Source organism: Buteo buteo, chromosome 18 (assembly GCF_964188355.1).
Source record: "Buteo buteo chromosome 18, bButBut1.hap1.1, whole genome shotgun sequence".
In the NCBI taxonomy this organism is placed as follows: Eukaryota; Metazoa; Chordata; class Aves; order Accipitriformes; family Accipitridae; genus Buteo; species Buteo buteo.
Genome location: NC_134188.1, coordinates 3302090 through 3315248, shown reverse-complemented (window position 1 = coordinate 3315248; position 13159 = coordinate 3302090). Strand labels below are relative to the sequence as shown.

Here is a 13159-nt window from a genome sequence, read left to right as displayed (position 1 = left end):
TTTTAGTACCCTGGGATATACTGTTTAAGATGCAGGTTAATGTTAAATGTTCGAGATGATTGCTTTTAAACTGTGAGTTCTTGTAGTTCTGTGCTCAAAAGATACTGTCTTTTGTCAAGATTTGCAATGAACTTCTAAAGTGTTATTTGTTTGGGTTTTAAAATTTTATTATTTACAGAAACTATACACAGTCTGTGATGTAGCGATGAATATCATTATGTCAAAGAGTACAACATACAGTTTGGAATCCCCTAAAGACCCTGTACTTCCAGCCAGATATTTTACTCAACCTGACAAGGTATACTTTGGCATTTAATTTTTCTGAGATAAGTCTGTTTAAATCTTTGTTAGTTGTAATTGGTTTTGGTTTTGTGGGGTTTTTTTTTCCAATAGTTCTTGTAACTTCAGACTTCTCCCTATTATAATGTAATTGAAAATGTGTGTACATATATGTTTTCATAAATATTTATATATGCATACAGACACATATTTCTCCCGCCCCCCAAGGTATTTTTGTTGAAGTTTAAAATTTCAAAAGCATAAATGATGTAAAGAAAATTTTTCAGTACTACGTCCAAAATGTATGTATCTTGTTCATTGATTATTGCAGTGATTTTTTTTTTTATTTATTCACACACCCCTCCCTCCCAACCCCTTCCTCCTTTCTTTACAGAATTTCAGCAACACCAAAAATTATCTTCCTCCGGAAATGAAGTCTTTTTTCACTCCTGGAAAGGTATGTATGGTGTAGAGGTTTTAGGGGTTTTGGTGTTGTGTTTGCAAATTTGGCTTGGTTTTTGTTGTTGTTTGTTTGTTTGTTTTAAAGAAAACTTAGTAAATGAAGCACTTCAATTTTAAGAAAATAGATTGTTTCTGCCCAAAGGGTTTATATACCAAAGGTAGGTAAACAGTTAGAGAGAGATAAGTAGAAGGGAAAAACTGCTACTGTCTACGCTGTGTTGTGATAATAGTAGGCAAAGCCTTTTGTCTTTAAAAAGAGAGACCAAAAAAACCCACCCCATAATACCTGACAAGTTTGCAAAATGGTTAACCTTTTTTTTCTGCAGAAGACTAGAATACTGCATATGAAGTGACAGCTATGGAAAACTCTAATATAAATGATTTTTAAAATCACATAAATTAATCTTTGGCAAAGGTGAATACCATTTTACAGTACCTTACAAGGTAACTGTCTGTTCTATGGTTATATTAATTTGTTCTTTATAAGCACGCATTGTATTGAATGGCAACTTCCATTCTTCACTGAAACTAAGCCCAGGTACTCTTTAGAATAAAATTACAATCTAGTAAAGGAAAAGACAAATTCTGGTTTTCATTTGGATTAACACGTCCTGTTCTAGATTACAGGAGAACATTCATTTGCTACCTTGCAAAAGAAATAAAAGCGGAGCATCTCCATTACCCTTAACTTTGCTAATGAAGCATTAGCTGTGAGCTAGTAACTTACTAATAGAGGAGGAATGCAAGTTAGGAAAAAAATGCAGATGTACAGGAGCATCTTTGATTAGAAGTTGAAAGCCAACATTTATTGGTTGGAATATATCATCATTGTATTGTGCATTTGAGTGTTTGAACTTCATGGATTAGAGACTTCACTTCTTACTGAAGACAAAAGTTATTAAGAGGAAGTTGTGTCTCTTGCAATTTCTGATCAATAGTCAATATTAAGTTCTCCATGAACTTCTCCAACATGAGTCCTTCCCACGGGCTGCAGTTCTTCACGAACTGCTCCCGTGTGGGTCCTTTCCACGGGCTGCAGTCCTTCAGGCACAGCCTGCTCCAGCACGGGCTTTCCCATGGAGTCCCGGCCATCCTGGGGGGCATCCATCCCCCTGCTCCGGCGTGGGCTCCTCTCTCCCCGGGCTGCAGGTGGGCATCTGCTCCCCTGCTCCCCTCCATGGGCTGGGGGGGACAGCCTGCCGCCTCACTGCAGGCTGTGGGGGCATCCCCTCCTCCTTCCCTGACCTCGGTATCTGCACAGGGGTTCCTCTCCCATCCCAATCCCCCTGCTCTCTGCAGGTTTCCCCTCTTAAATCTGCTCTCCCACAGGTGTTACCACCGTCACTGATGGGCTCAGCCTGGGCCAGAGGCGGGTCCGACTTGGAGCCAGGGAAGCTTCTAGAAGCTTCTCACAGGAGCCGCCCCTGCAGCCCCCTCCCCTGCTACCAAACCCCCACCACACAAACCCAAAACAGGTGTATTTGACCACCAAAAATTTTCAGTTCTTCCACCGTCATGAGAGCAATGTGAAATGAGAATTGGTCTAGGGAGTCTTATTTTGGGGAATGGAAGACTAGCTTGGGTGGATGTTAGCGGGGTTGATACAAGCAGGGAAGAGGATCTGAGGGCAGCAAGGCTTTGGAGGTAGGTTCTGTGGTAAGGGAGGAGCTGTTGGTGCAGGCCCTGTTAGTCCCTCCTTGATAGGAGGTCCAGTCCGGTGTGAATTTGAACATCTCTCTGCTTTTGAGCTCTTTCTGTGTTTGCTTAATTAACATTAAGCTCTAAACTAATAGATGTAAATTCTTAAACTGGATTTTGTTCTCCAAGGTTTATTTTGGAAAGGTTATGCTGTTTTTCTTATACTCAGTGCAGAGTGAATCTTTGGTGTAAGTGTAAAATTTCCTCCGGCTATAAAAGTATAACCAGCACATCCATGGTGCATATCTCTGAAAAAGGAACACTCAAAGTTGCTATGATGTTGCATGTTAAACTTCTTTTTAGCTGTCACTAACTTTAGACATAGATAGAATCTAGTATTGAAATAGAAGATGGATCATTCTAGATAATGAGAAATGTAGGGAATGGTCTTTAAGTCAACATTTTTGTATGTGGGTGTTTGGCATAAAGGTGTATTCTCTTTAGGAGTAACTGAATGCTTTCAACTCTCTCAAAAGTTAGTAAGAGCTGGAGGTATTTGGCATGTCTGAAAGATAATCCACTTAAATTAATAACCTGAAGCTCACTGGTGTCTGGAAATTCTGGCACCTATTAAAAGCCTAACATTTTTAAACCTGTGCATGAAGTATCAGAATCTTCTCCACAGTATTTGATTTTTTATTTTTTAGATTCTCATTCATTCCCGGTTGAAATTAGTGTGGTTTGCCATTACAGCTAAGCTGGTTTAATGGCTTCTTTGCTGAAAGGGCTGTCCTACTGCTATTTCTGTTTTGCCAGTACAGATGCATATCTAATCCAAATGGTGAGCTGGTTCAGGCGGCTAGATCAGCAGAAAGCAAACTGCATTAAAAAGTGCTGAAGTGGCTTACTGTAAGGTCAAGTGAGCACCCAGTACTACCAGTGAGAAGAGGACAGACTATAGGGGTAGAGAGAAGAATACTGGTTTTGATGGCAGCTAGCTCTTTGATTACACCTTAGTCAGCTTCCTTCTGGTGTCTTTTGTAACGTTCATATGAAAATGTTTATTGCTTTGTGTTAAGATGTTGATTACAAAAAGTGAAATCTGTGAATTTTTTAAGCATAGTACATGTACATGTTAACAATATCTAAATGTGTAGCTTAAAATAAAGGAAATATATTTTTGGTTTCAGCCCAAAGCAGCCAATGTTCTTGGAGCAGTTAATAAGCCTCTTTCGTCAGCAGGCAAGCAGTCTCAATCCAAATCTTCACGAATGGAAACTGTAAGCAATGCCAGCAGCAGTTCAAATCCAAGCTCTCCAGGAAGGATCAAAGGGAGGTTGGTAGACAACAAAGGAGCTTTGATATTTCAAGTCTTTGTAATGGCAACTTTGAATATTTCTATAATGTTTTCTAAGTGAGAAACAGAATTTTATTATCTTATTTTGAAGTAAAGTTCTAGTACCACATTGGTGTAACTGAAACCATGAATTTGGCTTTCTGACCCCAGAAATAAATTTACTTCAAAAAAACAAAAACCAAACCAGAATCAAATCACATCCAGAGTTGGCTATAGGAGGGAAGGAGAGCCTTATAAAGGGTGGGTGGGGTTTTTATATATACACATACACACACACACATATAACTATATATATATATAAAAAAAACCCCTCCATGTATATACGTATGTACACACGTGTATATATAGGGGTGTGTGTACATACATACATCTGTAGTTCCTAGGAACCTTGTGGCCTGCAGTAATGTTAACAGCACATCATAGACAGTGAGGGCTGGTAGGCCATTGTGGTGATCTCACATGACTTCCTCCTCTACAAATCTGTCCTGCACTTTGGACTTTGCAGATAAACTTTTTTGGATTTTAGATTCCTTCTATGATGGAGAGAGGAATGTACTGTAATGCTCCGTAAGTCGTCTTCTAGTTATGTGTCTTTAAAAATTATAGCTTATTTTGTTTCAATTTTTTAGGTTATTCACCTGTTACTATATCTTCTTATGTTCATTTTTTAACTGAAAGTCACATTATCATTAATTTTTTTCACAGACATTTAGAGATTGCATAGCACCCACTATTCATATTTTCTCATATTACTTCAAGACTCTGAGGAGATGTTATGTTTGGAAATAAGACTTCTCATTTGGTATTTCTGTGACTATTTAATATATAATATTAATTTTAAATGTAGTGCAGTGTTTTACAAGAAATACTTCTCAATTCCATTGAAGGTCCACAGGAAGGCTTATTTCTTACAAGTCATGCAGGTTCATGTGCTGTAATACATTATTGGCCAAAGACAGGTTGGAATCCAGATTCTTCTCTATATCCAGTGAAACGAATCTCAGACCCATACTGTTCTACATCCAATTCATTTAAAAAAATGCTGCACTCACAGCCTAACATATTCTGTCATCTTCACGATCTCCCCAGTTTGCCCGAGTTAAACTGATTAGTGTTTTGAGTGGAGATACCAAAGAAGAAAGTCCTTTAGAAGTGATGGTTATGATTCAGTATGCATGGTATTTCCCATTCAGCCTGACTGAATATACAGAGGCAAGCTCACATCTGTTAAGACTATGTGTAAAAACTGAGCTTCCGATTATGTCACTGCTACTACAGATTTTATACTTGTAGGAGTGAGAATGTCCTCAGTCTATGCAGTGCCTGCTTTTCATTTCAGCACACAGCATATTTCTTTTCATTAAAAAAAACCTGCACTGATGTTTAAAAATATTGCTTCTCTGTACCCCAGGGCAGATGAAACAAAATTACTTGTGTATTGGCTTTTGTATATTAGCTTCTGTCTGTGGGTCTCAGTGTTTTACTTATGCAGACGGTATTATTGTCCACATTTACATATGTAGAAACTGAAATAAAAATTAAGTTGCTGCCCTAAATAACAACAGAAAGCTTGAGGGATGAACTGGTCTCTGAAATCTAAATCTGCTGTTTTATTGCCTAAACCTCACCATAGGAAAGTGTGTGTGCTTTGGCTGGTCTTTCTGTGGGGATCTTTGATTGGTATATGAAAGTGTATGCAAATGTATACAAATGCACGGATCCCTTGAAACTCAGTAAGGCTCTTCTGTTTCAAAAAGCTGCTTATCTTTCCCAGTGAAAAAAGAAAATTCAGCTTGGCTTAATGATTGACACCTTTGTCCTGAGACTTGGATGTTCTGGCTTGTAATATGTGGTGGCTATAGTAGCCAGAGTGAAAGGTTCTTTCTGCCAGATTGTTCATGGTTTAGGAAGAGACTTCTTCTGAAGATGTTGTTCTTAATATTTTTTTTTTATGATTGTACATTGTAGTATAATAATGAGGAGAATAAATGTTTATTCATTCTAGGCTTGACAGTACTGAAATGGACCACAGTGAAAATGAAGAATTCACACTGGCTTCGCCCTTACCAGGGAAGAAAACTGACAAAAGGGACGACTCTGATCTTGTAAGGGTGAGCTGTTTGGTTGCATTGCAAATGTTTCATTTTAAGTCACCAGGACTTTAAAATAAAAATTAATGTGGTTGTACCACATTAATGGTGGTACCACATTTCTTGATATCATTCAAGAAAATATGCTGAAACATGAAACTGAGTTAATGTTGTAAACTAGTGGAAATGTTTTTAGAGTTGGATATGAAAATGCAATGAAAAAAAGGTTCAGTTTGTCTGTTTTTCATGTGTACATTATATTACCTTTGCATCCTTTTGACAGCTCCTGTAACCTTTCAGGATTACCAGTTATGATTTGTAGGATATTGGTAATATTGACAGGGGTAGGTACTGCTAGAGCTAGGTTGATGAGAATTAATCCGTGATCTGTCTCGTTCTTAGGATTTGTTGATGAAGTGTTTGGGACATTGTTCAAGTTGATAGCTTCCTTGCACTTCTGTCCCCCAATATACGGTAGAGGTTTTTTTGTATGTGTTCTTGATGTTTACTTGAAATACAGCTTTGGAAGAATTAATTGGATTAGTTTGATAACTATACTGGAATTTTGGAGGAGCGGTTTAACCTGCCTGAAATTTCAGATTGCCTTCTGAGGTTGTAAAAGTCTGTATCGTATGTGGTGTCTTGCTTATAGCTAGCAAAGTGAAAATACCTCATTACAGTGATAGATTATAATTCTTGCCTTTTTTTGTACTGTCCCATCACTGGTGCTAAGGCATGTTCTCCTTTTCCAGCCAAATGTGTTTTCCTTTCAACAGCTGTAAGGAATAGCAACTGTTTGTTCTCTGGTTATCTAGAATACCAAGAGAACATCATGATTTGACATTGGATTTAGAAGTGCAAGGAAGAGTTATCTGAATAGCCATAGGGATTCTGTTTTCTGGCGTGCAACTTGTACTGCAGTGGAGGCAGGAAAATGGTTGGTTCTGAAAGCCAGCTATCACAAGTAGAATTTGCAGCATGATTTTAAAGCTGTCTGATTGTGTGTAATGTGGTCTTCAACAGGCTTTTAGGGCAGAGTGAGCTAGCTAACTGATACTTAGACAAATACAGTTCAGCAGGATGTAAAATAGTCTTAAAGATTAACAAGCATATTGCCTATGCTGTTAGACAAACAAACCGTTCTGTGAGAACAGTGAACACCAAGGGGTAGCAGAATGGTGTCATTGCTATGCCCTTTTGCAGTGTCAGGATCATTCAGGAGAAATTACATGCATCTCTATCTCAGAAGTTTTAGTGAACGACTGCTAACCAAGGCCTTTGAGAGTTGTAGGCCTTTGAAAGTGGTAGCCTTCTCCTTACTAATTCTCACTGATGGATTTATGTATTTCTGTACATCAGTAATGCTTAAGGTTCCTAATGAGGATATAAAAAACTATTTGGACTCTCACTCAGATGTAGTGCTTTAATGTGTTAATGAAATTAAACAGACTAAATATTATCTCAAGCAGTATTTACACCTGTATCAGAATACAGAAAAATAAACCACCAAAGAAAAATTATAACTGTATTGTAATTCTAAGAGCAGTTTAAATAATAAGAATTTCACATACCACTAGTAAATTTCTGCTCTTTGTGCCTTAATAACAGTTAGCAGTCTGTAAATTTTGCAGTATTTGGGATATACATGAAAAAGTAATAATACAAACAAGATCAGATTTGTTACAATTGGATTTTCTAGAATGCATTAAGGATGTCCTATATCTGATGTCACTGCTGCTGTATTTCTTTTGACTGTCTCTGACACGTCTTTATTCTCCCATTAAGTCAGTCTGTTGCATTTTTCTAGGTTGTTTGGGACATAAGCTACTGACTAGTAAAATTCTCCTGAATTTTTGCTTGTCTTGAAGTGTAAATAACCATCTTATACCATGATACTGTGTGGGAAAAGCAAACCGGCTTATAAGAAAAAGAGAAAAATAAGAAATCTCTTGTTTAAAAAAACAAACAAACAATACAAAACAAAACCCACAAAACAACAACAACAAAACCCACAAACAAACAAAAACCCCCACCACTTCTGGTGCTTCTTGTATTGATACGTTACCAGCTGTAAACCTGGAAAAGTCTGAGAGTCCAAACAGCTGCTAACATGCAATTCATGTTTAGCAGCATTAGGTCGAATTGGTAACTGACAAAGCTAAGGGATAAAGCAAATACAGTTCAGTATTTTTAGTACTTTTGAGGGCATTTGTATTTCACTTTGAATATGTAAGCAGGCCGCTTAAGGTCATTGATTCAGATCTCATTTTTGGGTTTTTTGGAGGTGGGGAGCAGATTATAGCAAGCATTAACTGAGAAGCAGAATTTTAGTTGGGGAGCAGAAAGTCCATGTTTTGAAGATGTCACTATTCAGTATATTTGACCAGATTACATCACAGAGTAACATGTTGGTTCTAAGGTTGTGGGACACTTATTAACCTGAGTGTGAAACTCTACTTTGAAACTTGGCTACAACTACTTAGCTCGTAAAAGCAGCTGCAATGACAGATGCGCAGAGTCACTGCAAAAGCAAATAGAACAGGGAATAATGAGGATGTCACTGATCTAGATCAATAGTTTTGTCACTGAAGTTATGAACTGGCAGGCGATGTCATCATTGTTCAAACATTTTCCTTATTTTCTTCTAGTGTAATTTTTTGTCCTTCAATGTCTTCTACTTTTTTTTCCTCATGCCCTTTCCAGCTTTTCTTTCTGCTTTTCTCGACCAGGGTTTATGGATAAAGTGGAGACATGTATTTGTAAGCTGACTTCTATCTTATGTCACAAGGGAGATGTGAAGGAAAAAAACCCCATTCAATCTGGTTTTAAGTGGCATAACTGTCGTTATGTAGATTAAATTGCAATGTGGCAAATTCTAATAAATGAATGTTCGTATGTGTTGAAATACAGTAAAGTTAGTTTGAATAAACATTGGTATGAAACTGTGATATACTGTAAGTATTTGGACTTTTGGACCATGAAATGGTCCAAAATGAAATAGTCGTGATTCCCATGAAATGGTAGGTGGGTAAAGACCCATCACCCCACCAGGGGTAGGGGCTGGTTGAAGCGATCCTTCTGGCCCTAATAGCTGTTTATTGAAATCTTTGTAATCTTTGTGGCTCTTTACTGTGCATTTTATAGAACTAGAGCATGGAGAGGTGAAAGCATAGTTTCTGTTCTAAAAGCGTACGATTCAGAAACGGTTCTACCTTTCTTGATATGCTAAAGGGAAGAGATGCCATCCAGAGGGGCCTTGGCAGGCTTGAGGAGCAGGGCCATGTGAACCTCATGAGGTTCAACAAAGGCCAAGTGCAAGGTCCTGCACCTGGCTCAGGACACTCCTCAGCATCAATACGGGCTGGGGGATGAAGGGGTTGAGAGCAGCCCTGCTGGGAACAGGACACTGGTGGATGAAAAATTGGACCTGAACCAGCAATGTGCACTCGTAGCCCAGAAAGCCCATCGTATCCTGGGCTGCATCAAAAGAAGCATTACCAGCAGGTCAAGGGAGGTGATTCTGCCCCCTCTAGTCCGCTCTAGTGAGACCCTACCTGGAGTACTGCTTCCAGCTCTGGGGTCCCCATTACAAGACAGACATGGAGCTGTCCGAGCAGGTCCAGAAGAGGACCATGAAAATGGTCAGAGGGTTGGAACGCCTCTCCTATGAAGAAAGGCTGAGAGAGCTGGGGTTGCTCAGCCTGGAGGAGAGAAAGCTCTGGGGAGACCTTAATGTGGCCTTTCAATATATGAAGGGGGCTTAGAAGAAAGACAGAGAAAGACTTTATCAGGGCCTGCAAGTGACAGGACAAGGGGCAATGGTTTTAAACTGAAAGAGGTTAAGTTTAGATTGGGCATAATGAAGAAATTTTTTACAGTGAGGATGGTAGGATACTGGCACAGGTTGCCCAGAGAAGTTGTGGATGTGCCATCATTGGAGGTGTGCAAGGCCAGGTTGGATGGGGCTTTGAGCAACCTGATCTAGTGGAAGATGTCCCTGCCCACAGCAGGGTGTTTGGAAGGAGGTGATCTTTAGAGGTCTCTTCTGACTCAAACTATTTTATGATTCTTTTAAGTGTTGGGTGGGTTTTTTTGCTGCACAGAGCAAATGTTGAGTCTTAGTACAGCTCTGACAGCAGTGCTTTGGCAGCTACCACTAATTCCTGTGCTTCCTTCTACAATTATGAATTCAGGTTGCCCACTGTCTTCTGTATTAGTGCCTGGCCACTGCCAGTGTGAAAGCCAGGCATAAGCACCCTGAAGCTCACAACAGAACTGAAGCCACAAGTTGACAATTCCCATCCTTTATATCTTTATATTTTTCTATTGATAAAAATGCAGTTACAGATGTTCTAGCCAGTTGTATTTGACACAGCTGAGGACACAAATGAGGAAGACCTTACACACTTCAGTGTTTTAACAGCTCACCTTGGAAATAATCTTTCTCTCTTCTCTGGCATTTTATGTGTATGTATGTGTTTATACTTTTGTAAATGTATTTGAAATGGATGTGGTAGACAAACTTGGTAGACAACTTGTGTTACTTGAAGACTCTGTCTTTTGGGGGGAAGTTACTGTAGCTTTTGCGTAGGTGATGGTTTAATATGGCAGTTTAATTTTTTAATTTAAAGATGTAATCTTACCTTTTCAGTCAGAGATGGAGAAGCCTAGAGGAAGGAAGAAAGCAGCTATCACAGATTCAGAAGAGAAACTAAGCATAGATGACCTGAATAAACTGGGTCAAGAGCAGAAACTTAGAGGTAGTCAACGGGGAAGGAAGAGACCTGCAGTTGTTTCAGAATCTGATGAAACACAATGGCAAGAGGAAAAACGGCTAAAAGAAGATGTAATAGAAAGTGAGGATGAACAGAACAGCCCACCAAAGAAAGGGAGAAGAGGACGCCCTCCCAAAGCAAATAATGGGGGAACACCAAAGGAAGAACCAGTAGCAAAGTCATCAAAAAGGAGCAAAAAAAAACAACCACCAGCAGCTGCAGCAGAAGAGGAGGAGGAGGAGGAAGAAAGGCAAACTGAAAACATTGAACAAAAACCAAAAGGCAGGCAAAATAGAACACCGAAAAGAACACAGCAGAGGTAAGTCCGTCGTCTTGTAAGCTGCATCTTTTTTATCCTTGGACATTAGTTATAATTTGATACTTTGCAATTTGGGTCTTCCTCAAAACAGAGCAGAACCATCTGAAACTAGTACAGTTGAATCAGCACAGTCTACGCCACAGAAAAGACGAGGAAGGCCATCAAAAACACCACCATCACAGCAAAAAAAAGTGTAAGTGGTGAATATTTTCTGAATTTGTGTTTAGTGAAAATTAAAAATATGCCTCTGTGCCCCCAAACAATTATTTGCTGAAAATACTTCAGAATACTTTAATTGACAGTTAAGAAAATAAATTGCCATTGTTATTTCTAAAATGTTTTTCCTAGCTGCTTCTCCTAGAGCATCTCAAACCAGAGCAAGAGGCTACGAGTAAGTTTAATGTGCTCAGGTAGCATATACGTAGCTTTGCTCTTCTAGGAGAAAAGTCAATAAAGCACATGAGGGCCTTGAAGATAGGGCTTTATTAGGATTTCAGGGAGCGAAAAGTGCTCCCATTTGTTTTGGATGGGGAGGAAGAATCAAATTGTTACTGTGGTGATACAGTATTGTGGAGAATTAAACTTATTCTGATTCTCCTTAAATTAATGTTCACTTACGTTCTAATTTGTGGCTTTCGTATTATCCACTTGAATCATTTCCAAATGAATAAAATGTGCTACAATCTGTGAAGGATAGCAGCTCTTGAAAATTCTGAGGCGTATTAAGCTCCAAAATAAAGGTAAACTCTGTGGCTAGCTTCATTTTCTTGTGCCTACTGTAGGAAACTACAGGTATCTCTACCTTTTCTGTACATGTATATGCAATGTATGTAAAGCAGAGGTGTACAAGTGGACAGGACTAATTTTCCCACTGGTATCAAACTGCACCTCATGGAACAAATTTGTAAGATACTTTTCCAGAACCTGGTGATAAATTCCTTAGGGTGCTACTTACACACATCTTCAGTCTGGCATTTGGTATTACTCTGTTTTTCTAGTTTCTGGGCTTAGTTAGCATCACGTTGATCTTCCTCTGGCAGTTTAATGTACCAATTTGCCTGGCCCTGGAGATCTTCTGTACCGGAGATCTTTGCCTGAACAAGCTTGTACCCTCAATTCAAATTCTAGTTTCACACCGGATCACATGTTCTGGCGTTTTGCACACACAATATCCCGACCTTTGCAGTGTTCACTTTCCCTACCTCAGGTCAGACGTCTCCCGCTCCTTTACTCTGTAGCCAGAAACACAGGTCCCAGCACTGTCGTGGTTACTGCAGAAGTCACTGCTACATGTGCAGTGGAACAAGAGTTGGAAACTGCTACTGCCATGCAGAAGAGAAGACATACCGACATATTGTTGAGTGATGTGTTTTGTGCCATTTGTCAAAGATGCCCTTTAGTAAATACTTAAGTACCTTTTGATTCACTTCTCAGTGAACTCAGTCTGTTTCTTTACCCCATTTTAAATGGAAAATAAACTGTATGAGTACATGTGATCAGTAACAGGCATAGCTCTTGCTCATGTGCGTGTACATTGTTCCTGGCATGAGGAGCCCAAGTAAGATGTTTCAGGGTTCAGAGTTGTTGGGTCTATTATAGATTTGATCCAATAAAATACTGTATGTATTTTTTATTCTTTGTGATCAGACCATCCAAATTTTGACTGTCCTTTTTCCAAATCTGCAAGAAAAAGGTGAGACCGCAGTAATTCCTCAGTCTTCAAAGTGCATTGTAGTCAGACCTTTCTCCCTTTTCTACACACATAACTACAGCAGTTCTAACTGAAGGGAGCTGACAGACTGAGCAGCACTGTGTACCACAAGATAGAATATATTTAATCCAAATGCTTAAAGCTTTCTGGTCTCCTTGGGGATGGATTTGGCATAAGAATTTGGGCTTTTACTTATGAGGTGATAGTGTATAACTTATTTCTGATAGCTAATTGGGTTACCAATTAGCACGCGTGAACTGGCTTATTTTTGTAGTGTGTAAAAAGGTGAACCTAGCTTGTGAATAATTCTTCTGTTTCCTTTTCAATTCTGTTGCTTCTGTCAGTCTTGGAAGGCTTGAGTTGGCCTAATTTGTATCGTTTCTCAAAGGATGTCATGTTGGTTGGTTGGTGCTGAAACTCCACTACACTATAATTACTACATGTAATTCAGAGATGTTATTTTGTACAGATTCTAGAGTGGTTATCAGGTCTGAAAATTCCCACCACCTGTGTGGTTTTTTGCTGCAG

General features: G+C 39.1%; 1 protein-coding gene across 4 annotated transcripts in view; it reads left to right on the top strand.

Moving 5' to 3' along the window:
• Positions 1 to 13159, top strand: part of PDS5B (PDS5 cohesin associated factor B) — a 113769-nt gene that overhangs the window by 97778 nt on the left and 2832 nt on the right. For 2 of the 4 annotated variants that reach the window (XM_075050609.1, XM_075050612.1), the window contains 6 exons: positions 179 to 298; positions 674 to 736; positions 3570 to 3715; positions 5742 to 5847; positions 10478 to 10920; positions 11012 to 11113. In XM_075050609.1, the coding sequence (XP_074906710.1) occupies positions 179 to 298; positions 674 to 736; positions 3570 to 3715; positions 5742 to 5847; positions 10478 to 10920; positions 11012 to 11113 (980 nt within the window). The remainder of the gene's footprint in view (positions 1 to 178; positions 299 to 673; positions 737 to 3569; positions 3716 to 5741; positions 5848 to 10477; positions 10921 to 11011; positions 11114 to 13159) is intronic. The other 2 variants (XM_075050610.1, XM_075050611.1) reach the window with 2 other exon arrangements.